Source organism: Sceloporus occidentalis, unplaced genomic scaffold, assembly GCF_023333645.1.
Source record: "Sceloporus occidentalis isolate IW3139 unplaced genomic scaffold, rSceOcc1.0.p SCAF_4, whole genome shotgun sequence".
Lineage (NCBI taxonomy): Eukaryota > Metazoa > Chordata > Lepidosauria > Squamata > Phrynosomatidae > Sceloporus > Sceloporus occidentalis.
The window spans coordinates 12,188,402-12,212,642 of NW_028316984.1; the positions used below are offsets into that span (position 1 = coordinate 12,188,402).

At 38.7% G+C, this 24,241-nt stretch overlaps 1 protein-coding gene across 6 annotated transcripts in view; it reads left to right on the plus strand.

Moving 5' to 3' along the window:
* The window catches only part of LOC149313514 (kinesin-like protein KIF16B), a 146,556-nt gene that overhangs the window by 62,673 nt on the left and 59,642 nt on the right, over positions 1-24,241 (plus strand). For 4 of the 6 annotated variants that reach the window (XM_089519228.1, XM_089519230.1, XM_089519233.1 and 1 more), the window contains exons 16-21: positions 14,345-14,427; positions 14,682-14,770; positions 18,209-18,241; positions 18,468-18,521; positions 19,905-21,257; positions 23,835-23,984. In XM_089519228.1, the coding sequence (XP_089375354.1) occupies positions 14,345-14,427; positions 14,682-14,770; positions 18,209-18,241; positions 18,468-18,521; positions 19,905-21,257; positions 23,835-23,984 (1,762 nt within the window). The remainder of the gene's footprint in view (positions 1-14,344; positions 14,428-14,681; positions 14,771-18,208; positions 18,242-18,467; positions 18,522-19,904; positions 21,258-23,834; positions 23,985-24,241) is intronic. The other 2 variants (XM_089519229.1, XM_089519232.1) reach the window with 1 other exon arrangement.

Sequence of the window (24,241 nt, forward strand, 5' to 3'; positions counted from 1 at the left end):
AGGACTGGGGACCACAGTGTACTGCTGCCCCCACGCCAAGGTTGATCTGTCAGAAAATGGCAAGCAACTTCTGAGAATAATCCCCAAAAATACATAAATAAAAATAAATTAAGAGCATTAAAAGTCTCTCTTTGGATCCTAACTTGCCCAAAGAAAATAAGAAGCACATAGAGAAATAAGGAAATGTAGGGAGCTGAGGCAAGGAAAGGAGGCAAAGTAACTCTTTCCAGGACAACCTAGGAAAGTGCTATTGACTTGTAGCTTGTCTAAAAAAGGAACAGATGATTATGTTTAAAGTCAGCATCTCATAACAATCTCACCATTTCCACCTAAAGGCCAGCTTTCTTAAAATTCCAAAGACCCCTGCCAAAAGTCCTGGTATTGACAAGCCTGATATTGTAGTTGTGTATCCAAACTGAGAGAGTCATTGAGTTTCCCAGACAAATAGTTGAGTTCAGCATATGATAATGTAGCACCACTGAAATGGAAGTGACTTGAAGGTCCTGTGGACAAAAAGCATGCAGGATTGACTACACTCAAGGGTGGTATAAATTTGGCCCCAAACACACCAGGACAAAGAGATTAAAGCACATGGACTTTGGTTCTAGAACTACCCCCACCCCCCACTCCAAAAATGCCCTTTAGCATAAATAATGGAAGCTTGCCCCAAAGTTAATGCTACCCTAGGTTAAATTTTAAAACCACTTGAAACTAGGTTCCGAAAGCTACTTGGGAGATCAGGAAGCAGCTGGCAGTTCAGATGAATACCAGACTGTGCTTTGTTGTTAATTGGAAGTGAGAGAATATGGAAGAGAATGGAAGGAGGTGGGAAGTGCACACGTATGGGGCTGTGTGAGGTCATGGTAAAGAATTACTTTTGAAATTACTTATTTCTCTTTGGTTATCTGCCACATAAACAATCAGGTAACAATATTTACATTTTCTTTCTGGACTAGGAAAAATTGCAGTGACAAGATAGGGAGTGATCTAAAGAGCACTGTCATTTTCTATGTTCTAACAAGGTTTTATCTTGTATTTATGTTTTTAAGGTTTTAATTTGCTGATTGTTTATCTAGTTTAGCTTTTATTTGTTTTAATTTGATACAGTCCATATTGCAGGGTTTTTTGTTCCAGCTTGTTCGTTTTGCACACCAGACACTATCCACCCTTTTGCTGACTGATTGCTTACTCTGCAAGTGTATCATTGACTACCATCAGAAGCCTTGCAAACTGTAAAAACTCCTTGGGTTTGCAAATGAAAGAGAGGGGGGAAAGGAAAAAGGAGATTTTTGGAGAGTCTGATGCGGGCTTGGGATCAGTCCAGGAACATCTAAATAGTTCTTACCTTTCAGAGTTACATCAGAATATTGTCAAAGGATATAAGATCTTTGTGTTACACCAGTTAATTCACAAATACACTAGTGGTTCTTCCAAATGACTGTTTACTGCTTTATCGATTTCTCCTCAGTTTTTGTTACTATCACTAGGACTCAACTGTGGGCTAAGCTTGGCAGGACTAATATAGATAAGATGTTGTTACTACTAATTCAGGAATTATACATCAGTACAACTATGAGGGTAAGGATTAATACAGATGGAATGTTGGAGGAAATTAATACAACAAAAGGAGTCAGACAAGGCTGTTTGTTAGTACCCCTCCTATTTAGCCTTTATATCAATAATATTGTCTCTTTAGCAAAATGTCTTTATCATTTCCATCCCTCAATAGGGAATCGTAAAACCGCTATACTGATATATGCTGATGATATTGTACTATTGTCTATGAATAAAACTGGGTTGAAGAGAATGTTAAATAAACTTTATGAGTTGTGCTAAATAGAACAACTTAGAATAAACTATGCTAAATCAAAGGTGATTGTCTTTGGCAAATGATCACCTAAATTTGATTGGAAGATTGGTAATAATAAGATAGAACAGGTTTCCTCCTTTAAGTACCTGGGAGTATATTTTGAGGACATAAATTCTTGGAAGACTCAGTTACAAATATTAAAAAAAAAACAGCACAGCAGTCAGGATAGAAATGCTTCTATTCTAAAGGCAGCAGGTTAGTAATCCCAGCATTAAAAGTGTTGTTAGGGAAGGTAATTGCTCACATGCAATATGCCGTTGAGATCTGGTGGATTAATCATAATAAATTGCATGACTTAGAGATATGTCAAAATAAGTTCTTGAGGTGCCTGTTGGCAGTACCTCCAAGGACCCCGGACCCATTTCTCAGAATAGAGATGGGGCCAGTATTTGTAAAAACTATGGTTGAGATGGCTGCACTTTTATATTACAAGAGGGTCTTGAAAGTGTCAGATGATCGTCCTCCCAATCTCTGTTTAGGCGAACAATGGAAGAAAGGTGACTAGGCTAAGCTAGTTCAAGACTTACTAACTTCTGGAAATCTTTCAACAAATATTTTTATTTTTTCTGAAGTAAAAAATAAGCCGATGGACTGGATTTGTAAGTGGAATAATGAGCAGGCCTTAGCTTTAATGAAATCTTCAAATTTCTCCCACTTGTACCATTTATTGAAATCAAATAATGTAAGAGCTTAATAGTTAGAAACCCTTACATTTGCCCCTCTCAGAATGGCATTTATAGAACTACATTTTCAAACTATGTCAACATCTGTCTTGGACGGTAGATATAGAAAAATCCCGAGAAACTTAAGGTTTTGCATCTGTGGAGTGGGTGAGGTAGAGGACATCTCTCACTATTTACTTTATTGCCAGCTTCATCAAAATCCTAGGAAGAGATTTTTGGGTCAGATCTTGGCTTCCATATAAGGAGGGAGCTCTTAGATGAAAATATGCTGGTTACTGTTACTCATAAAACAGCCTTATTTGCTAAAGCTGTGAAAAGTTTATGTCCTAACTATTTGTAAGATATTGCTACAAACTATGCAGGGGATTCACTAATATATTTCTATGGATATAGATGTAATATATGTATAGGTATGTCTTTCTTTTTTAACTGGATTTTATTTGTGTTTTTTTTTTCTTGGATTGCAATGGCTTTTAGTCAAATACAATAAAATGATTGACAGACTAACATTTTATTTCGTAAGAGCCCAACTAGATGTGAAGTTACAGTCCGCCCTCGGTATACGCACCCTTGCCATACACAGATTTAAGCTTACATGGACGGCGAGTGGCAAGGGACAAAATGGCGCACATGCCATAGAGAGCGTATCACTATTCAAATAAATGGGACTACACCATACAATAAATTTGCTTTGTGCGGGGGGTCCAGAATGGATCCCCCACGTATGGCAAGAGCGTACTATACTTGTATTGAAACAGTTAATCTGCATATTTTATGTAATGTAAATAGCAACCAAGGGGAAGACCAAGGAGCTGTTAGCACATGACAGGGAGGTGAATGGCTGGGCAGGGAGGGGCAAGTCCCTGCAAAATCCCTGAAGAATTAATGGACATCTTCGCAAACAGTTTTAGAGGGGTGATTTTTGTCTGGGTTATGACAGAAAAAGGTTAACTTCTTCTTCTCCTTTTCTTCCAAAGCACTGCTTGGGATTTCCCTTGGCTGCTATTTACATATCAAAGTATAAATTAATTGCATTCACATAGTTTGAATCTTATCTCGTTTGGCCCCATGAGATTAACATTGAACTTCAAATCCCTTCTGTGTTTCAGAGCTGACTCAAACCAGAAGGGAGTTGCCTTTTTGATTTGTTGAATAAGAAAAGTTGGAAGTACTGTGAAGTTCTACAGTTCCACAGTCTATTCTCACAAACTGTTAAGTCTCTTTAGAATTGACTTGTTTATAGTGTAAATAAATAAATAAAGCTCAACCTTATTATTGTTAAAGACATATGGGCTTTAGTCACAAAGTCACTCTAAAGTCTGAATCGTCCTGTATGCTTGGTGTATGAATCTTTATAGGACTGCAGTATGAATGTGTCATTTAGATCTGCCTTTTACTATTGCTTGCAAAGACTTGAGTGAGAGTACTTAAATCATTCCCTGAGATTTTAAAAAAGAAAACAATAAATTTAACTTTCCAGCTAGCACAAAGGGTGAGATAGAGCTTTGAAAGTAATGAGGATATGAAAGGGTTAAAAGAGAAACTATTTTACTGTGTTACTGGGTGGAATTATAACCAGCTGGGACTCTTTCCCTATAGTTTCATAAAAAAAAGGTATTCCAATGGAACGGAAGGCCAACCTGGTGCAACACATAAATTACAGTGATAGTATTGAAATAGCTTTGCAGCATAAAGTTTTATGAACAGTAAATCTTCTTTAAGATTAGAGTGCGATAAAGTGCAATACGCAATGTTAGCATAATTTTGAATTGAAAGAAAGAAAACACTAGATTCTGCTTAAGAAGCAATTTGGCATAGTCTGCAAAGCATATTCGTTTTACAAACCTTTATTAAATTTTAATTTCCATGGCAAATTGGGCAAGCTACCAGGGGGGAAAAAAGGGAGGGAGGGGCTGTGATGCAAGTATTTCAAGAAAAGTTTTGTAAGCCATGTTGTACTGAAATTGTGTTTTTTGTGTGGCTTTTACTTTGATCCATAAGATTTAGTATCAGAAAACTACTAAAAATGTTGGCATCTTCAGAAGTCAAAGTGGATCGATAAAATTTACCATGATACTGCACTGGAAGTTCTTAATTGGCAGTGTTGATTTGAGATTGCAAGTCTTGTTCCAGCCCACTTGCAATCAGTACTCATCTTTACGAAGATGAATAATGCATCCTTTAGCAGCCTCTTTTGCCCTACATAATAATTTAGATTGCAGTCTTTCCAGTGCACATGACATTTTATGATATTTACAGCATGGTGTCTCATTTGTAACAGGAGCCTCCAGAGCATTGTTGTAGCTCGCCAAGTCAGGAAAACCGCTTGAACCTTTCCAAGAGTAATTAAAGCAAAACACAGAAAGTTGACTCACATAGAAGCATCTGCTGTTGTTTGGAACAGTCAGATCAAACTCAAGATATGGGCTGGAGCTGCACTTTGGCACCAGAAAGAGTAAAATTAGTGAAGTTGAAATCCCATGTGTGAATTGCCTCCTGCCCTCCAGAATTCTGTTCTGTTCTCCACTTCTACAGTGTCTTCCAACCCACTCCAAGCAAACAGTGGAGGACAGTGAAGCTCTGTAATCTAGTTTGTCTTTCTCACTTTGAGAAACAGCAGTGAAGCAGCAAGCACTATGGTGCTGCTCTTAACCAGAAATTAGGATTCCCATAGTTCCCTGGCTTTCTGTTTTATGCAGCTCTGGCCAGAGAATTTGATGTCACTCATTTTCCTTTGGAGCAATGTCTAAATATTTGGTTTGGGCATTATTTTCTGAGTTTTGTTGTTGTTGTTGTTGTTGTTGAAAGAATGAGTCTTTGGTTTATATTTGTCTATTCAATATCCTTCCCATATTATATTCATCTGCAGTTATGATCTCTCCATACCTGTGCATCCCGAGGGATGGACACAGCTTGGGAAAATTTGTCCTATTATATTGGTGTTTTTCTCCTTTCATCACATGAATGTCATATGTCATTTTGTCGATGGAGGAATGATAAGGATTGTGGCCCCATGTATTTGCCTGCCAGTATTAGCCTGTTTTAGAGTGTGGCATTTTAACTGTGAACATAGTCTTTTGAAAGTTTTGTTCCAATTATAAAGTAATTCAGGCGGCGGCGGCAGGGAGAAGCGGAGCAGCTGGGCCAGCACGCTCCCGGGTCATCCCCCCTCCCACCTCGTAGCGGCAGCGGCGGAGGCAAAGGGCGCAGCCCAGGGCCCTTTAAAAAGGCCCAGGAACATCGGCCCCAACGCGGCGGCGGCGGCGACGGCGGCAGGGAGAAGCGGAGCAGCTGGGCCAGCACGCTCCCGGGTCATCCCCCCTCCCACCTCGTAGCGGCAGCGGCGGAGGCAAAGGGCGCAGCCCAGGGCCCTTTAAAAAGGCCCAGGAACATCGGCCCCAACGCGGCGGCGGCGGCGACGGCGGCAGGGAGAAGCGGAGCAGCTGGGCCAGCACGCTCCCGGGTCATCCCCCCTCCCACCTCGTAGCGGCAGCGGCGGAGGCAAAGGGCGCAGCCCAGGGCCCTTTAAAAAGGCCCAGGAACATCGGCCCCAACGCGGCGGCGGCGGCGGCGGCGGCAGGGAGAAGCGGAGCAGCTGGGCCAGCACGCTCCCGGGTCACCCCCCCTCCCACCTCGTAGCGGCAGCGGCGGAGGCAAAGGGCGCAGCCCAGGGCCCTTTAAAAAGGCCCAGGAACATCGGCCCCAACGCGGCGGCGGCGGCGACGGCGGCAGGGAGAAGCGGAGCAGCTGGGCCAGCACGCTCCCGGGTCATCCCCCCTCCCACCTCGTAGCGGCAGCGGCGGAGGCAAAGGGCGCAGCCCAGGGCCCTTTAAAAAGGCCCAGGAACATCGGCCCCAACGCGGCGGCGGCGGCGACGGCGGCAGGGAGAAGCGGAGCAGCTGGGCCAGCACGCTCCCGGGTCATCCCCCCTCCCACCTCGTAGCGGCAGCGGCGGAGGCAAAGGGCGCAGCCCAGGGCCCTTTAAAAAGGCCCAGGAACATCGGCCCCAACGCGGCGGCGGCGGCGGCGGCGGCAGGGAGAAGCGGAGCAGCTGGGCCAGCACGCTCCCGGGTCACCCCCCCTCCCACCTCGTAGCGGCAGTGGCGGAGGCAAAGGGCGCAGCCCAGGGCCCTTTAAAAAGGCCCAGGAACATCGGCCCCAACGCGGCGGCGGCGGCGACGGCGGCAGGGAGAAGCGGAGCAGCTGGGCCAGCACGCTCCCGGGTCATCCCCCCTCCCACCTCGTAGCGGCAGCGGCGGAGGCAAAGGGCGCAGCCCAGGGCCCTTTAAAAAGGCCCAGGAACATCGGCCCCAACGCGGCGGCGGCGGCGGCGGCGGCGGCAGGGAGAAGCGGAGCAGCTGGGCCAGCACGCTCCCGGGTCATCCCCCCTCCCACCTCGTAGCGGCAGCGGCGGAGGCAAAGGGCGCAGCCCAGGGCCCTTTAAAAAGGCCCAGGAACATCGGCCCCAACGCGGCGGCGGCGGGGGTGGTGAGGAAGGTCAGCGCTTCAGGGCTTTTGGTCCCAGGGTAATCACACCTCTGCCCCGCAACCACAGCCGCCTCCTTAGGGGATACAGCAAGTGACGGCGGTTTTATCTGCCTTTCTTCTGGGAGTAGACTCATAATTCGGAGGAATCCCTGCCCGCAGAAGGGACAGGAATTCAGGGGCTCTGGGAGAGGTATCCGGGACGTCTCCTTCCTACCCTAATACGGCTCAAGAGCCATATTGTCGTCAAGGAAGGGACTAGAACCCAATGAGCAGCCTCTGCTCCCCGTAGTAGCTTTGGGCACCAGCTTGCAACCACCCCTTTAATTTAATTGTGCAACATCCCTAAAACAGGTATAGAACTTTTAAAGCTTCTGTGTAGCTCTGCGAGCAATTAAGCACCAAGCAGTCTAAGAAACCTGAGATTTAGTTGTAAAAGGATAGGGGGGGATATAAGGGATATAAGAAGTAAAGGGTAACAAGATATTATTGCGAATTTGGAAAGGAAAAAAAAAAAAGGAAAAGAAAGGGGAGGGAAGGAAAAAAAAAAAGAGGGGATGAAATGGGTTTAAACCTCTGAATCTTTTTTTTCTGATCCCCAGAGCCTCTTACCGGATCTCTCTCTTTTTTTTTTTTTTTTTTTTTTTTTTTTTTTTTTGGGGGGGGGGGTCAAAGCAGTTGAGTTTTATATTGTTCCTATCAATAAGACATTGGTTAAGGGAAAGGGAAAAAATAAACAAATAAATAGAAATAATGGCCTCAGGAATTAGAACTAGGCAAACTGCACAAGGGCTGCCACAGAATCTCTCCAACACGCGTAGAGACTCTGCAGAATTTATATATAAACAATCAGACATTAATGTAATGATATTGCAAGAATTAAGAGAATTCAAAAAAGCATTTAAAAAAGAAATAAGGGAGGAACTAAAAGAGTCTAGAGAGGAAATAAAAGCAGATTTGAGGAAAGAAATAGAAGGTCTCTCGAATAAAATGGATAAGATCGTAGAAGATCTGAAAGATCTAAGAACAGATGTTGAGCAGCTAAATATAAGAACAAAAGATGTAGAAAGGAAAGCTGAAATAATGACCCTTGAACAGCAAATAAGTAACCAAAACATATTGGTTCAAGAAATGAGACATAGAGAAAGATGCTTGAAACTGAGAGGGGTCCCAGAAATAGAAAAAGAACAACTGTTTGACCGTATAATTCCTGAATTAGCTGCTTTTTTAAATATGACCAATGAGATGTTAGACTTACAGATTGAGAAAATCTTTAGGATTAATTCTACAGTAGCTAAGGAAAGAAAAATGGATAGAGATATTGCAATATGTTTTACTAACGTTAGGCTAAGAAACAAGGTCTGTCAACTTAACCATGTAAGCAAATTAGTGATTGATGGGAAGGAAATCGAGATCTATAAAGACTTACCCACACAAATTCTGAGAAGAAGGCAGGATTACAAATTCCTCACTCAAGCATTAAGAAATTTTGACATCAGATATAAGTGGGAAAAATTTGAGGGGGTATCCTTCATGTACAAACAGAAAAGATACAAAATCAATTCAATAGAAAAGGCGAGAGACTTTTACAGAAGAGTTCTAGACAAAAGAAAGGCTGATCAGACAACATATAAAAGGAAAGACATGAATGGGAGAGTAGAGGAAAATAAGGAACTGGCGAGAATTACTCACGAAGAGAAAGCCCCTGCCGAAAAAGGGGGAGAGAATTTAGAAGAAGAAGAGATCGGTTAAAAAGGAGGAAAAAGAAAAGGAAGGAAGGAAAAATACATGAAGTTGAAGGTTGGATCGCTTAATGTCAGAGGGTTAAATAATGCTAATAAAAGGAAACAAATATTTCATTATTTGGAAAAAAGCAAGTGTGATGTTTTATGCGTACAAGAAACTAAAATTCAGGAAAAAGAAATAAAATATTTAAGAAATCCTAATTTAGGTTATATGTTTTGTTCCTCTGACAAAAGGAAAAGGAGAAGAGGGGCAGTTATTTATGTTAAAAAAAAATATGATGTTAAAGAATTATTTAAAGATAGCAAAGGCAGATATATAGCAATTCAAGTTACAGTATTAGACCAGAAAGTAGATATAGTTTGTGTGTATGCCCCGCTGGAAAAGAAGGATGTCTTCTTTAAAGCATTAAATCAGGATTTAAGAAAATATACAAGTGGTAAAGTACTACTCGCAGGGGACTTTAACGGCGTACTGAAGCCCATTAGGGACAGGAGCTCAAAAAAGAAAATTCTAAGAAACCAAGGGAAACTGCCAGGTAGCTATTTCGATTTAATGGAAGAACATGACCTAACAGATGTATGGTCACACTTATATGAAGGGAAAAACGGATTCACGTTTTTCTCAGAGGTACATCAGTCAACATCAAGAATTGATATGTTTATGAGCTCAAAAGAATTACTACCCAAAATAAGCTCAATGGAGGTAGCACCAAGGTATATCTCAGACCACAATATGATAGAAATTAATATAGAATTCAATAAGTGTCAAAGAAATCGAACTTGGAGACTAAACGAGGAGCTTATTAAAGATGAGGAATATGTAAAACAGCTGAAGAAAGAATTAAAGACTTTCTTAGAACTAAATGACACGCCAGAGGTTAAATATAAAACAATCTGGGACACCTGTAAAGCAGTCATGAGAGGACTATTGATAAAAAAGGCCGTTGAAATAAAAAGAACTAAAGAGAAAAAGGAAAAGGAGAACGAACAAGAATTAAAAAGATTAGAGCAGGAGATAAATTTACATCCAGAAAATAAAAAACTCAGAATTAAGTATGAAGCAGTAAAAATGAAAAAATATAAACAGGACATGGGGGAAGTTACTAAGAAAAGTATGTTTGCAAAACAAAACTACTTTGTACATGCAAATAAACCAAATCGCTGCCTTGCACGGAAATTAAAGGAAGAGAGAGAGAAGAAATACATTACTGAAATTGAATATAAAGGGAAAAAAATCACAAAACAAGGAGAAATTAAAAATGCGTTTAAAGATTATTATACAAACTTATTTAAAGAAAATGTAGATGTTCCATTTCCTATAGAAAAGAGCAAAAAATATTTAGAGAAGAACTGCACTAATAAAATTAACGAGAGACAAAAAGGAATATTAAGTAATCCTATTTCAGAAGAGGAAATTAAAGAAGCAATTCTACATCTAAAACCAGGGAAATCCCCGGGCCCGGATGGCTACACAGCCTTTTTCTATAAAACATTTAGCGCAGAACTAACTGAGATTCTGTGTAAGACATTTAATAGTATCATTATAGATGGGAAACCAATGTCTTGGAACACTGCGAATGTTGTACTGATCCCTAAAGAGGGGAAGGATAAGAAAAATATTGCCAATTATCGACCAATAGCATTGCTAAATCAAGATTATAAATTATATACCTCAATATTGGCAAATAGATTGAAAAAAATTTTAGCAGAAATAATCCACACTGATCAAAGTGGATTTCTTCCGAAAAGACAAATTAGATACAACGTGAGAACTGTCTTAAATGCTATCGAATATTACACACTTCATAATGAAAAAAAAGCAGCCTTTATATTCCTGGACGCCGAAAAGGCTTTTGACACTGTAAAGTGGGAATTTATGGTTGAAGTTTTGAAGAAGATGGAGGTTGGGAATTTTTTTTTGAATAATATAAAAGAAATATACTCTCAACAAAAAATACAAATAATTATAAATGATGAAAAAACTGAGGATATACAAATAAATAAAGGGACTAGACAAGGGTGCCCCTTATCCCCACTTCTCTTTATTACGGTTCTGGAAACATTAAATAATGCAATCAGAGCTAATAAGAAAATCAAGGGATTAAGAATCAAGGGACATGAACATAAACTTAGAGCCTATGCTGATGATATTTTCATCATTCTGGAAGAACCACTAAAATCTATAAACTGGGTATTGGAAGAATTAAATAAATTCGGGGAACTAGCGGGCTTTAAAATTAATAAAAATAAAACATATTTCTTAACAAAAAATCTAAAGGAGAAAGAAATAAATGAACTATCGTTAAGATCTGGCCTAAAACCGGAAAAGAAAATAAGATATTTGGGTATATGGTTGACTGATAGAAATATAAACCTATTTGAAAACAACTACAAACCTACATGGCAAAAAATTTCCAAAGATCTGCTAAAATGGAGAAATTTTGATTTGTCAATTACAGGAAGAATAGCTACCATAAAAATGATGGTATTGCCAAAGCTCATGTATTTGTTTTTAAACCTTCCTATAATTGTGAAGGAGAAGGTTTTCAAGGATTGGGAAAAGTCTCTTTTAAATTTCGTATGGAGAGGGAAAAGATCTAGAATTCACAAGAAGGTTCTAGTAAGACCAAAAACTTTAGGAGGCTGCGCACTGCCAGACCTCAAACTATATTATAGGGCCTGCTGTATGATGTGGATCCAAGATTGGATCAAGTTAGAAAAAAGGAATCTATTACATCTTGAAGCATGTAATTTGAGATTCGGGTGGCATGCCTATGTTTGGTATAATAAAGATAAAATAAATAAAGACTTTTATAATCATTCCATCAGAAAAGCTCTACATCAAACATGGATAAAGATTAAAGAGAAATTTTACTTAAAGATACCCAACTGGGTCTCTCCGCAAGAGGCTTTTTTGGGGAGATGGGAAGGAAACCCAAACTGGATAAGATACAAGGATTTAATTAAAACAGAGCACAATAATGGCACGAAGCTAAAATCAAGAGAGGACTTAAAAGAAGCTGGGAAAGATACCAGTTGGTTTGGGTATTTCCAGATCAGACAGAGATTTATGGAAGACTTACAAAAAGATGATTTTGAAAAGGAACAAAATGAGTTGGATAAAATCCTAGAAACACAAGACAAAGGCAAAATTGCTAAACTATACAATTTGTTTTTAAATAGAGAAATAGAACATGAGGTTATATCAACTCATATGATAGCATGGGCCACAGAAATAGGTCATGAAATACCCTTTGAGTATTGGGAAAATGTCTGGGAGAAAACCAATAAATTCACAGAGTCACAGGAACTTAAAGAAAATGTGCTGAAAGTTGCAAATAGGTGGTACTACACGCCAGCAAGGTTGGCAAAAATATATAGGCTGAAAAATGATAAATGCTGGAAATGCCAAAATGAGAAAGGGACCTATTTTCACATGTGGTGGGTTTGCCCAATAGTTAAAGGATATTGGTTAAAAATCCACAGAAATATTAAGAATATGCTGAATATGGACTTCCCCTTTGCTCCGGAACTGTACCTATTAAATATGACCTCAATGCTAAATCCTGTAAACAAGAGTAAATATTGGAGGATATTCATAAACCTGGTTACTTGCGCAAGAATCATATTAGCTAAGAATTGGAAGTCATCTCATGCGCCCACTGTTGACGAATGGTATTTAAAGATTTTAGAAATTAAAGACCTGGATTGTGCTGCAGAATTATACAAAGAAAATCCTACAGGAATAAAGGATAGAGAAAGGGAATGGGACCCCATTCAGAGATATATACAAAACAAATGGGATAAGGATCTATGAGGAACAGTATACATAGTAAGTAAAGGTAAAGAAAGGGAGGGAGATTATTTAAGATATAGGTTAGCTAAAAGGTTTATCATTAAGCAAAAGACTCCTTTATTTAAGATAAAATATGGATTAAGCATTGAAAAAAGAGAGGGATCTTTAACAGAAGGAAGGAAGAAATGAAGACTTTAGAAAAAACGACAGAAAATTTTCACAGAAGCTCCGATGAATGTATGAGGATGTGAATTTGATGTAACAACTGGAAAGCTGTTCTTTTTGATTTTTTTTCGTTTGTATGTTTATGAAAATAATAATAAAAAAAAAAAAAAAAAAAAGAAATATTTCATGTCAGTGTCCTCATTTATTCAGCTGAATATGATGTAATGCACTGCTTTCCAAATGGATGCCTCCAGCACCATATCTTTAAAACAGCAAATGCATGGCACGTGTACTCTTCATTATCAGAAAAATGTCTGTCACCTGTCCCTTCCCTGACTTTAGCTGCTTAGAAATTAGTTACATGCTCACATAATTGTTAATTGTACTTGTATCTAGCTCCAGATACATAGATTAATGAGTGCTTTGAGAGTGAGTACAATATCTTCTCCTAAAACCTAAGTCTAGTATTCTTCTGGATATCATCAACACTTGTCTTTACTTGACAATAAGATTTGGAAACAGTCATACATCATTGTTGTTTGTTTTGTTTTGTTTAAGATGTTGCTGGAATTGACCTTTTACTAAAGATCATGCTACAGAGTGGCCAAATTTATTTCTGTACCAAAACCAGTTCTGAAGCCAAATTCAAAACAGTCATAAAGGTATCTGGAGATGTTTGGCAGACACTCATATGAACACATTGGCAAAAAAAAGGGGGTGTTGGTGACTGGCCTATAGTTGTTTTTCTCTTCTAAGTTAGATTTTCTTTTTCATGAGTAGTTTAATCACTACTTCCTTTAAAGATGTTAATGTCACCTCTCCCCCTTAATAAGAAAATTATGACATCTACATAGGCTTTGCATTCCAATAGGATACCATTGCATACCATTAGGATGTATACCCAATATTCCCATTTAAAGAGATCTTGGGCAGTATGGATAGTTGATACAACATACGAAGACCCTGAGGTCTTTATGATATCAGTCTGGACAGACAAATAGCAGAGTGCGAAGGTGCTACCTGGAAACACAAAAATGAACACTGCTTCCTGACAGCCGCTCTTTGGGCGGGGGGCAAGATTACACCTTTTTCACCAACAAATACATGGTTACCAGGAAATTGTGTTTCTTTGTCTTTATTTCTGCATAGAATAATTTTCTGAAACATAGCAGGATTTGTGAATACTGAGGAAAAAATGGGACAAATTTTTCACCACTGTGTTACTCTTCTAGATTCGGTTTCTTGAACATCAGTAAATCCATTTTTTCAGCCAGGAATTGAATAATGGTGAATATTCTTTTCATTGCCACTATGTTTCATTTGTTGAAAATAATGAAAACGTTTTAGAAAGGTAAAATGGCTTTGCTGACTGAAACACACTTTATTCCACTTGCATCGCTGTGAAAGTCTTGAAGATATATGTAGCAAAAGTATTGTGAAATAATTCTTACTATCAATAAGTTGCTTTTTCTGTATCATAACCATCTGGGTCATATATTTCATCCATTTTTATCCATAAATGTGTTTTGTCAGAATTGACCCCCAAAGGGGATACCTTTGCTGTATTTATGTCTTCAATGATACTATGCATTCTTACTAGGTGCTGTAATATTACTTGGGAGAACAAATATGTTTCGCTTCAATCATCCCAAGGAAGCAGCCAAACTGAGGGAAAAAAGAAAGGTGAGATTAAAAATGTGGGAAGAAAACATTACGTGTAACTAATGCATTGAGTTAGAAGGACCTTTTGTCCTAATTATCATTGAAATTAAAACATGTTTTGGATGCAAATTGTTATGTTCATTAGTTATTAATATTTTTAATATTAGTAAATAAGCATGGTGTAGTGACTGAACATCAAATTATGATTCTGGATGCCAACTATATGAAAACACACAACAATAAAATAATTGTTGAATCTTCTGGTTTCTTTTTAGAGTGGACTACTTTCTTCCTTCAGTTTGTCCATGTCAGATCTTTCAAAATCTTGTGAAAATCTCTCAGCGGTCATGCTGTATAATCCAGGGTGAATATATTCTAAATAGTACTTTTTTGGGGGGAGGGGGATACTGATGATGTATAAGCATAAGTGTGTGTGTGTGTGTGTGTGTGTGTGTGTGTGTGTGTGTGTGTGTGTATGTGTGTTAAAGCAGGTATTTGAAAAGAATTTCCTGACAGTATTGCTGCCTGTATATGCTTGTAAAAATCAAACTATATATATTAAACAATATGAATAAATAAAGTTTGGGATGATCAGAGAAAGAGGTCGGAGTGTTCTGTTTAACATCTATCTTGTACTAGTTTCACTACTGTGAATAGTGAATGTTAGCAAAATTGCTCAGAGTCAACATGTCAATAGATGTACCTTTATTTTCAAGGGTTTTGAGCAAACGTGAACAATTATTAGGAAGAAATGCACAGAAAACGATAAAGAATTGGACTTGTTTAGAAAGAGAAAGTTTTTATATTACTTTGTGCATCTATTCAAATACTTAAGGCCCTCTAAAGCTTAAAGCTTTGTTATTAAATACATTTTAAAAATAAATAAAATAAATTAATTACTTATGCTTCTTTATTCAGTACATTTGCAACACATCAGTTGTTGTTTACATAGAATTAGAAGCACCAGAAGTAGAAGTAATAGAATTTCAAAGACAGAAGTCAGTAACAGAACCCTCCACGTCTGTCTATGACCATCACACCATTCAATAGCTGCTGAAAGAAGTTAGGTCTGGCAGTGTCAGTCCCAATAATATCAGTCCCTTCTTTGGGGAATGCAGGGACTGGGAGTGGGCAAGTGGATCCCAGGGAGCCTTTCTTTCTTCTCTCTAATGGGTGATTATTGTTGTCAGTGCTGACTATTCTGTCTATTCATTGATTGACAAGCTTCCATGTAGCAGTGAAATGAAGCTCTGATCAGCACTGCTCCTTAAAGTTAGTACTACAACAAATTAGTTAATTTCTCAGTTCTGTTCTTATCACATCTCTGCTCCAGACTAACACAGCTCTATCTTTAATTTGCTTCTGTTTAATGTGCATTTTTAACTCCACTCTGTAGTGTATGTGTATATGCGCGCGCTTGCATACATACCTATTTCTGATTATATCCTCATGATGAATTATTCCAATTGTGTGTTTGTGTGAGTGTGTTTAGAGCAGTAATAAACAGACAATAAAATGTCAAGTCTTGCTATCTCTTCTCTAGCTTCATATTTGTTGTCTTGGTGGGGGGGAAATGAAGGACAAAATGTGCTAACTTGCTCTAGTCTTGCTGTCTTCAACCACTTTAAAAGGGGACTGTGACTGATTGATCCTACTACATCTCTCACACAGACACCAGTCTATGGCTTCTGTTTCACCTTGCTCCTAAAATCTTTATTTATTTTAATCTTTCATTTGTTTGTTTATTACTTATATCCCAAAAAGCTTTATTGAATTGCAGGCTTTTTCAAACATCAAGCATATAAACTGGTACTCATCCAAATCTTCACATTCATCAGCTCTCACTTTTTCTAGATGATCCCTTTTTGTTTCCACTTTCTAGTGAACTTTTCCATTAGGCACTTCCCTACAATCTCTTTGCTTTCATGTCAAATACACAGTGCTCCCATTTAGAGATGGAAAAATATTCATACATTTTCATTCACAGGTTTAAAGATGGGTGTCCTAAAACCTCATTGGGAAGACCAGTGAAAAATTTATGCAATTTTCTTCTGGTATTCAGTTTTTCAAAGTGTAACAGAGGAACTATTTTTAGAGAAAATATGAGTGTTCTTTAAAATAATAATAGTAGTAGTAGTAGAAAATAATAATCCTGGCTTCTTTTTAAATTACTGGTGGTCAGTTTCAACCACTATAAAGAAAGTTGTTTCCCTATTGTGGAGCCACATAGTACCTCCTCCATGCAGCTGTAACTCCCTAACTTCTGTGTGGAGAGCCTTTTAAAAAATCTGATCCTAAACATCATGGAGATTCTGTGGTACCTTGAACATTATTTGTGATGTTAAAATCTGAACAGTGTGCATTGTCTATTACGCTGTCGATACAACTTGTCAAAGAGAAAACCTATTGCCCTTCCCCTCAGGCGAAGGAATAGCTTGCAATGGGAAAACATATTGTATCATATTGTATTGCTGTTCTGCTTCTCTCCTGAAATGGTACCCAGGACAGCTTACAACAAAGTTAAAGCAAGATAGAGCTAAAAGTCTGAAGATAGAGTGTTAAAAATACAATTAAAGAGTCTGTCCTAACAAAACACCATTAATTTAAAACAACACATACAGTTCGCCCTCGGTGTCTATAGATGATCCATTCTAGACCCCCCCCCCACACACACACACAGATACTGAAATCTGCAGATACTCAAGTCCCATTGTCCCAAATGGTGGCACGACCATGCAGCCACAGCACTATTGTGGAGAATGGGACTGAAGTTCTCCTTCCCTCCCTCCCTCCCCCTTTGAGGCTTCTGCCCCATGCTTGGCTTCAGGAGTGGAGGCTGGAGCCCCATCAGCCAGAGGGAGCTGGTCTCAGAGCCTGGAGGTTCTGTTCCAGGTGTTGGGCCTGGGGGCACGAGGCTCTGAGACCCAAGCTCTGGCCCCGGCACTGGCTGTGGCTCCCTCTGGCCGACAGGGCTCCAGCCTCTGCCTCTGAACCATCCCCGAAGCCAGGCCTGGGGCAGAAGCCTCGGAGGGGGGGAGGGGTGAGAGAGGAAGGAAGGATGAAAGAGGGAGGGAGGGAGGGAGGGAGGGAGGATGGACTTCAGTCCCGTTGTCCCCAGTGGTGGCGTAGCTGTGTGCACATGCCGTCATTGGGGACAGTGCAGGCTTGCCGTTCGCAGATGCTCAGATCCACTGATGGCAAGTCCGTGAATTCCAAGGTTCCACTGTAAAATGCTTAAAAACATAACTATACAGAAAAAAAATGCAGTACACACAGCCCATAAACAGACCCATCAGTATAACTAGTTAATCTCCAAATGCCAGTATAAATAAACAGGTCTTAACTGTCCTAATACACTGTATGCTAGGTTCATAAGAGGAGTCACTTGAACATGGCCTGTTGGTTCTTTTAATATTTTTAATACTTTATTAATTTTAAAATCATTGTAATACCATTACAATGGTAATTCTTTTTAAGCTGGGAACCCATCCTATATATTTCTACATATTAAATATGGCTTGCATCCTAATGTCTGGAAATCCTCCACCTCCTTGAGAAGATGCTCCAGAAGGTTGGGAGAATTCTGAACAGCATGTAGTATGGAACAGATAGTTGAGGGGGAATACAGCAGAATGCATTATCTTAGATGAAGTGCCTTCCACTCACATTAGCATCACATACTGTATATGTGTGTGTTTGTACATATTCTGTTCGTAGGATGTTGGTGTTTTTTTCGGTAATCTTACTTCTGTGAACTCTTTGCTTAACTGATTACTTTATTTCTGTCTACCTCCTATGGCAGCCTTTTCCCTGTAAAAGGACCAATCTGTCTCAGGTAGAGAAACTAAAATTCTTTATATTGATTGCTATATCTGCATGTACCTAACTTGCAAAGGAAGTGCTAATCATTTATCTGTCCTGTTTAATGTTGCTGTGTTGTAATATAAATTAAATTTAAAGACCTAATGTTTTGAATTGAATATATTAAATTATGAAATGGCAATTATAATTATTAATCAGCATTTTTTTTTAAAAAAATGTAATGCTGCTTTTCCCAACAGATTGGAATTTGAGAGACAACAACGAGAGGAACTTGAAAAACTAGAAAGTAAAAGGTAATTGCCAGGAATGTTTGACTGTAAAGTAGCTGAGAAAGTGATTTTTAAAAAGTGAACTTCATTATTTTCTTTTCTGGAATATTTTATTGACAGGTTAAATCTTAGGGGATTGGAAAACAAAACAGACTGAGTATTTATTTTAAGGAACTTATTTTATTGTATTAATACTGGCTCCAGGCTTTACAGTGGTTTTCTAGTGTGGTGCTATGTTCAAAACCCATTGCCTTGGTCCCTGCAGTAGGCCATAAGAAATCTGTGTCTCATCAAGGATAGAAAAGAATATGTTCAAAACTCAGTATAACTTCTTAGCTTTCAGTAAACAACATTGAATTTAAGGGGAGTGCTGTAAAATACATAGACTTAATATAGAGAAATGAGCTCCATCTGCCCAAACCGGAAGCCCAGATATTGTTGCTCCAGTATTTAGTTTATGAACTTTTGGAACATTTATGCTATGCACAACATTGGGTTAAACCTATTGAAATCCTCCTCTGGATGAAAAGGCTCATTTTGTCAGTAGAAGACTTTTGATCCACTGGATTCCTTTTGACTGAATGGGGAAGAGGCTATCTTGTGGATTCCTCCCTTCCTCCTGCACTCCCATGTCTTCTGAAGATCTACTTTAAGGGTTGGGACCCATTTGGAACAATTTTGGAGGTGGCACTGGGGTATGCAGAGGGAAAGCACTTTGGCTTGTTTGAGCCAATGGGACTATTCTTGGGTCCAAAGCACACTGTACAAATAACTCAGCTTGAGACTGCTTTAACTGCCCTGACTCAGTGCTAGGGAATTCTGGGAACTATAGTTTTGTGAAACATTTAACCACAATAAATTAAAATTCTCAGGATTCTCTAGCACTGAGCCAGGATAGTTAAAGCAGTCTCAAAGTGGATTATTTCTGCAGCATGTTTTGGACCTAAGTGGAACTTCACCTGAAAGATCTCCTCCCAGCAGTGGTAAAACCTCTGGTTTGAATTTGGTGTACTTATTGATAAAGGTTTAAAGTTCTGGCTAAGTAATTCTAAGTAGTTTATCACCAAGAAATGTATTTATTCTTATATAAATATATTTTATGCATATATATTCACGTGCATTATATTGTGTCTGCCTGTATTATAAATACATATAGTGCATGATACACTTTAAACAGGATTCTTAATGCACAGTTAATCTTGTTCAAGGGCTACTTTTCTCAGTTGCTTTGTAACAGAAACAATTGTACTTTCATGATCAAATAACTCTTTATGTGTAAGAAAGTTGACTAAAACGAAAGAAATAGCATTTGTTTTTTTTAAAAAAATACTATCTCTTAAGTACAATTGTTTTGAAAAAAATAAAATACCTTTCCTTTATTATTATTATTATTATTATTATTATTAGAAAGCTGATTGAAGAAATGGAAGAAAAACAGAAATCTAACAAAGCTGAACTGGAAAGAATGCAACAAGAAGTGGAGTCTCAGCGTAAGGAAACGGAAATAGTTCAGCTGCAAATCCGAAAACAAGAGGAAAATCTTAAAAGGAAAAGCTTTCATATAGAAAGCAGGATGAAAGACTTGTTGGCAGAAAAGGAAAAATTTGAAGAAGAGAGATTACGCGAACAGCAAGAAATAGAACTTCAAAAAAAGAAACAAGAAGAAGAATTTTTTTCTAGAGTTAAAGAAGAACTTCAGAGACTACAAGAACTCAATCAGAATGAGAAAGCAGAGAAAATGCAGATTTTCCGAGAACTTGAAAAGCTTAAAAATGAAAAAGAAGAACAGTATGTCAAATTAGAACTGGAAAAAAAGAGGTTGGAGGAACAGGAAAGAGATCAGGTACTACTGGTGGCAAATTTAGAAGAACAGCTTAGAGACAAACAGGTTATGATACAGCTGCTACTCAAAAGAGGAGATGTGCAAAGAGTTGAAGATGAAAAGAAGGACCTTGAAGACATCAAAGAGTCTCTTTTGCGAGTCAAAGAAGCCAAATCCGAAGGAGATGAAGACTGTGAAGAGTTAGAAAAGATACAGCATAACTTCATGGATTTCAAGCAAAAACAGCTAGAACGGCTAACTAGTTTAGAGAGAGACTTGGTTCAACAAAGGGATCATCTAGAAAAAGAGATAGCTGATGAACGTGAAGATTTGGATCATTTAAAACACTCATATACACAGCACTTGCATCTTGAGAAAAATGATGGAAGCATACAGGACACTGCATTAATAGTTGAAGAATGTAACAGAATAAAATCAGTTGAATATAGGCTGCAGCATAAAGAACAGCAGCTACTGTATCTGACTAATAATCCTTTACCAGCTTTATTGGAAGAAAAGCAAAGGGCCTGTGAAGTACTTGACAGAGGCTGGCAAAACTTGGACAATACTCTCTATGAAGTTGAGAGAGAGTTAGAAGAAAAGGAGGAACAACTTGCACAGTATAGGGCCAGCGCCAGCCAGCTACAGCAGCTTCAAGAAACATTTGAATTCACTGCCAATGTAGCTCGACAAGAAGAAAAAGTTAGGAAAAAGGAAAAAGAAATTCTTGAATCAAGACAGAAACAGCAGCGAGAGGCACTGGAGCAAGCAGTGGCAAAGATAGAAAGGCGACACTCTGCTTTACAGCGTCATTCTACAATAGAGATTGAGGAGCAAAAACAGAAACTTGCGACTTTGAACAGCAGTTGCAGTGAACAGGCAGGCTTGCAAGCTACTCTGGAGGCAGAACAAAAAGCATTGGAACAAGACCGAGAACAGTAAGAGGAATCCATTTTGCCATTAACACATACATATGCACATTCCTCAGTTCCGTTTATTGTAAATTCCCTGTTTCAGTGCTGCAGGAGAAGGGTAGTCACTGAACTAGAGCATAACGACAGAACTCTTCTCATAGTCAAAATGATCTTAGTAACAGGGAAGAGTCTTTGGAGAGGTATTTTATTCCAACTGTTGCTACCCTGAAAATTATCAGTCAATCCATTATATTTTTTTTATAAAAAATACATGTTTGTTAACATTGAAGACATTTTAATGTCATATTTAGTTTGTTAAACTAGATTATATCAGATGTCTGTCAGATGATATTATTTCTGCCACATCTTTCATATTGTTTACATTTTGTTCTAGCCATTACAACATCTGAGATAAATACTGATGCCATGGTTTAAACTATTTTCAGTGCAGCAGGATGAAGCAAATTACCTATCAGTATGCAAAGGGATATTGTAGCACCTTTGAGACTGAGGGGCAAAACAGATGGCCCCTTTGGGCCAGCTTGGGGGTGGTGTCAGAGTGTGGCATTTAAATGCCACGTGCTTGGATGCTGCCCCCAAGCCAGCATCATGCCGCCCACCTGACCATACTGCGGGCAGCTTTGTGGCATCTGACGGTGCTGTGTTTATATGGCACACGCCACAGGAGTGTCACAAAGCTGCAGCAGCGGAAAAGCTGACTTTTGGCCAGCTCAAAAAGGAGCAGCATTTTGCCACTTCTTTTTTTGCCGGCAAAAAAAATAGCTTTGGGGGCATGGCGTGCGGTTGCTGTGGCCCCAACCCGGCGTTCAAAGGGGCGGCATCAAGCCACCCCCTCAGGGCCCTCTGATTCAGCCCTAACTGAAAGAAAGAAGCTGGTAGCATGAGCTTTCGTAGACTGAAGCCTACTTCCTCAGATGCATAGGGTAGACTCATGCTACCCTCTGTTTACTTTCAGTTAGTCTCAAAGGCGCTACAAAATTCCCTTTGCATACTGATTTTCCAGACTAACATGGCTATGTCATTCTAAAGTACCTATATGATGGTGGCTGTAAAGTACTTCTCATTACAGACTTTTAGTTCTGAGAAGCTGTTAATTGTGGTGTAACAACTTGTTTATTCATGTTCTTTTGATTGAACTATTAGTTTAAATCTGTTCCTTTAAGTCTTCTGCAGCTCTGTTGAAAAGGAAGAGCTAGGATTAAAAATCAAATTTGAATCAATAGTTCAGCTTCTTCTATACTAAACAAAGAATTACAGAGACCATGCAGCAGCAATATAGAGACTTATCTAAAGTTCTAAATACTTTTCCAATGCAAATTTTAGATGATCATTAATATTTCCATGTTATCTGGAATGATATGTGTTATTTTGTTTTGGAGCATGATGAAATATGAGGCTGCTTACATTTTGAAAGCAGCAGATGTTAATCTTCCAAAACAGATTGTCTGCACTGGTGTTTGTTTTAACATATTAGTTTTCTACTGTGCAGCTGTTGTAGGCATAAATAAGAGACCAACCAATAATGGACTCGCTGTTTTCTTAAGGTTTCCTCCAAAAATACTTGCATTTTTAAAAACTGTTTGTCATCATTTGTATCTCCTGACTTGTGCCAGTACACCTCAAAGCTAAATTGTTGATACTGTTGAAAAATGAGCCAAGTTTACTCAAGTGCTGCTCATGGTCTAAGACTAATAAATCAATCTAAATTTAATGAGCGCACTAACATATTTTTCTCTGTAAATTACTAGTGTTCATTTGGTTAACATTTTTATAGAGGTTGAACCTCCCTTATCTGGAATCGAATATTCCCAAAAACAAAACTTTTTTTTTCTGGGAGGGGGGCTGAGATAGTGAAGAATTAGCTTTGTAATGGTTCTGTGTACACAGACTTTGTTTCACGTACAAAATTATTAAACATATTGTATAAAATTTCCTTCAGGCTATATCTATAAGGTGTATATGAAAGATAAATAAATTTCGTGTTTAGATTTGGGTCCCATCTCCAAGATATCTCCTTATGTATGCATATGTAAATACAGGTCATCCATAATAATAATAATAATAATAATAATAATAATATCTGAAATCCAAAACACCTCTTGTTCCACGCATTTCAAATAAGGGAGTCTCAACTTGTATTGTAATGTCTTTCCTCTGTGAGCACTGTGCTATTTAAACAGTTAAAATTATATTTTAGGTGATATGTGTGTATATCTAAGAGACTGCTACTTGTGTGGTAACATCTTGATTTAACTTCTTCTCAAATGATATTGAAGCTAGTGATGTTTCCACTCAAGCACAATTGGATGTAAGGATGGTCTGAGTCAGCTAATTTAAGTACTGTAGAAAATGAGTCTTCATATGGGAAGTATCAACATTTACTTTGGGGAAGATGCTCAAATAATCCAACACCGCATGAGTGGTTGTCCAACACCACCCCAAGCTATGTTGATAATGTCCTTCTGGATAAGCTGAAAGCCAGGAGGCTTGTGTTAAGGAAGCTTCCTACAGCACAGTTTATTTCAGCAATCCTGTTGTGAAGAAACATCTTAAATAATATTTGTTGAATTTTTTTGACAGTTTGGATTTACAAATACAGCAATTAAAGCAGACAATATATGAAGGGGGTGGAGTTGAAAAAGGGTACCCTGGACCCATAGATGAGAGACTTCCTCCCACATGTAATGTTACAAAATCTCAATCCCACTTCATTCCATTGGTGGATGACAGGTATGTGTGCATATTTTGCTGTATGTTTCTAAAAAATCCTATAACCTAGTTTTGAACTGAAGTATTTTTAGATGGATGCTTTTAATGAAATTGCTAAAATAGCAGTTTCATTGTAATTGGAGTAAAATGGCACAGTTCTATGGCTTTGAAGAGTTTGAAATGTTTCCCAAATAAGACTGAATCTTGTTTTGCTTGTGCTTGCAGTAGCTCATGAGTCTGAGCTTTTAAAATTGAGGCCCAAGGGTTTCTAGCATTTC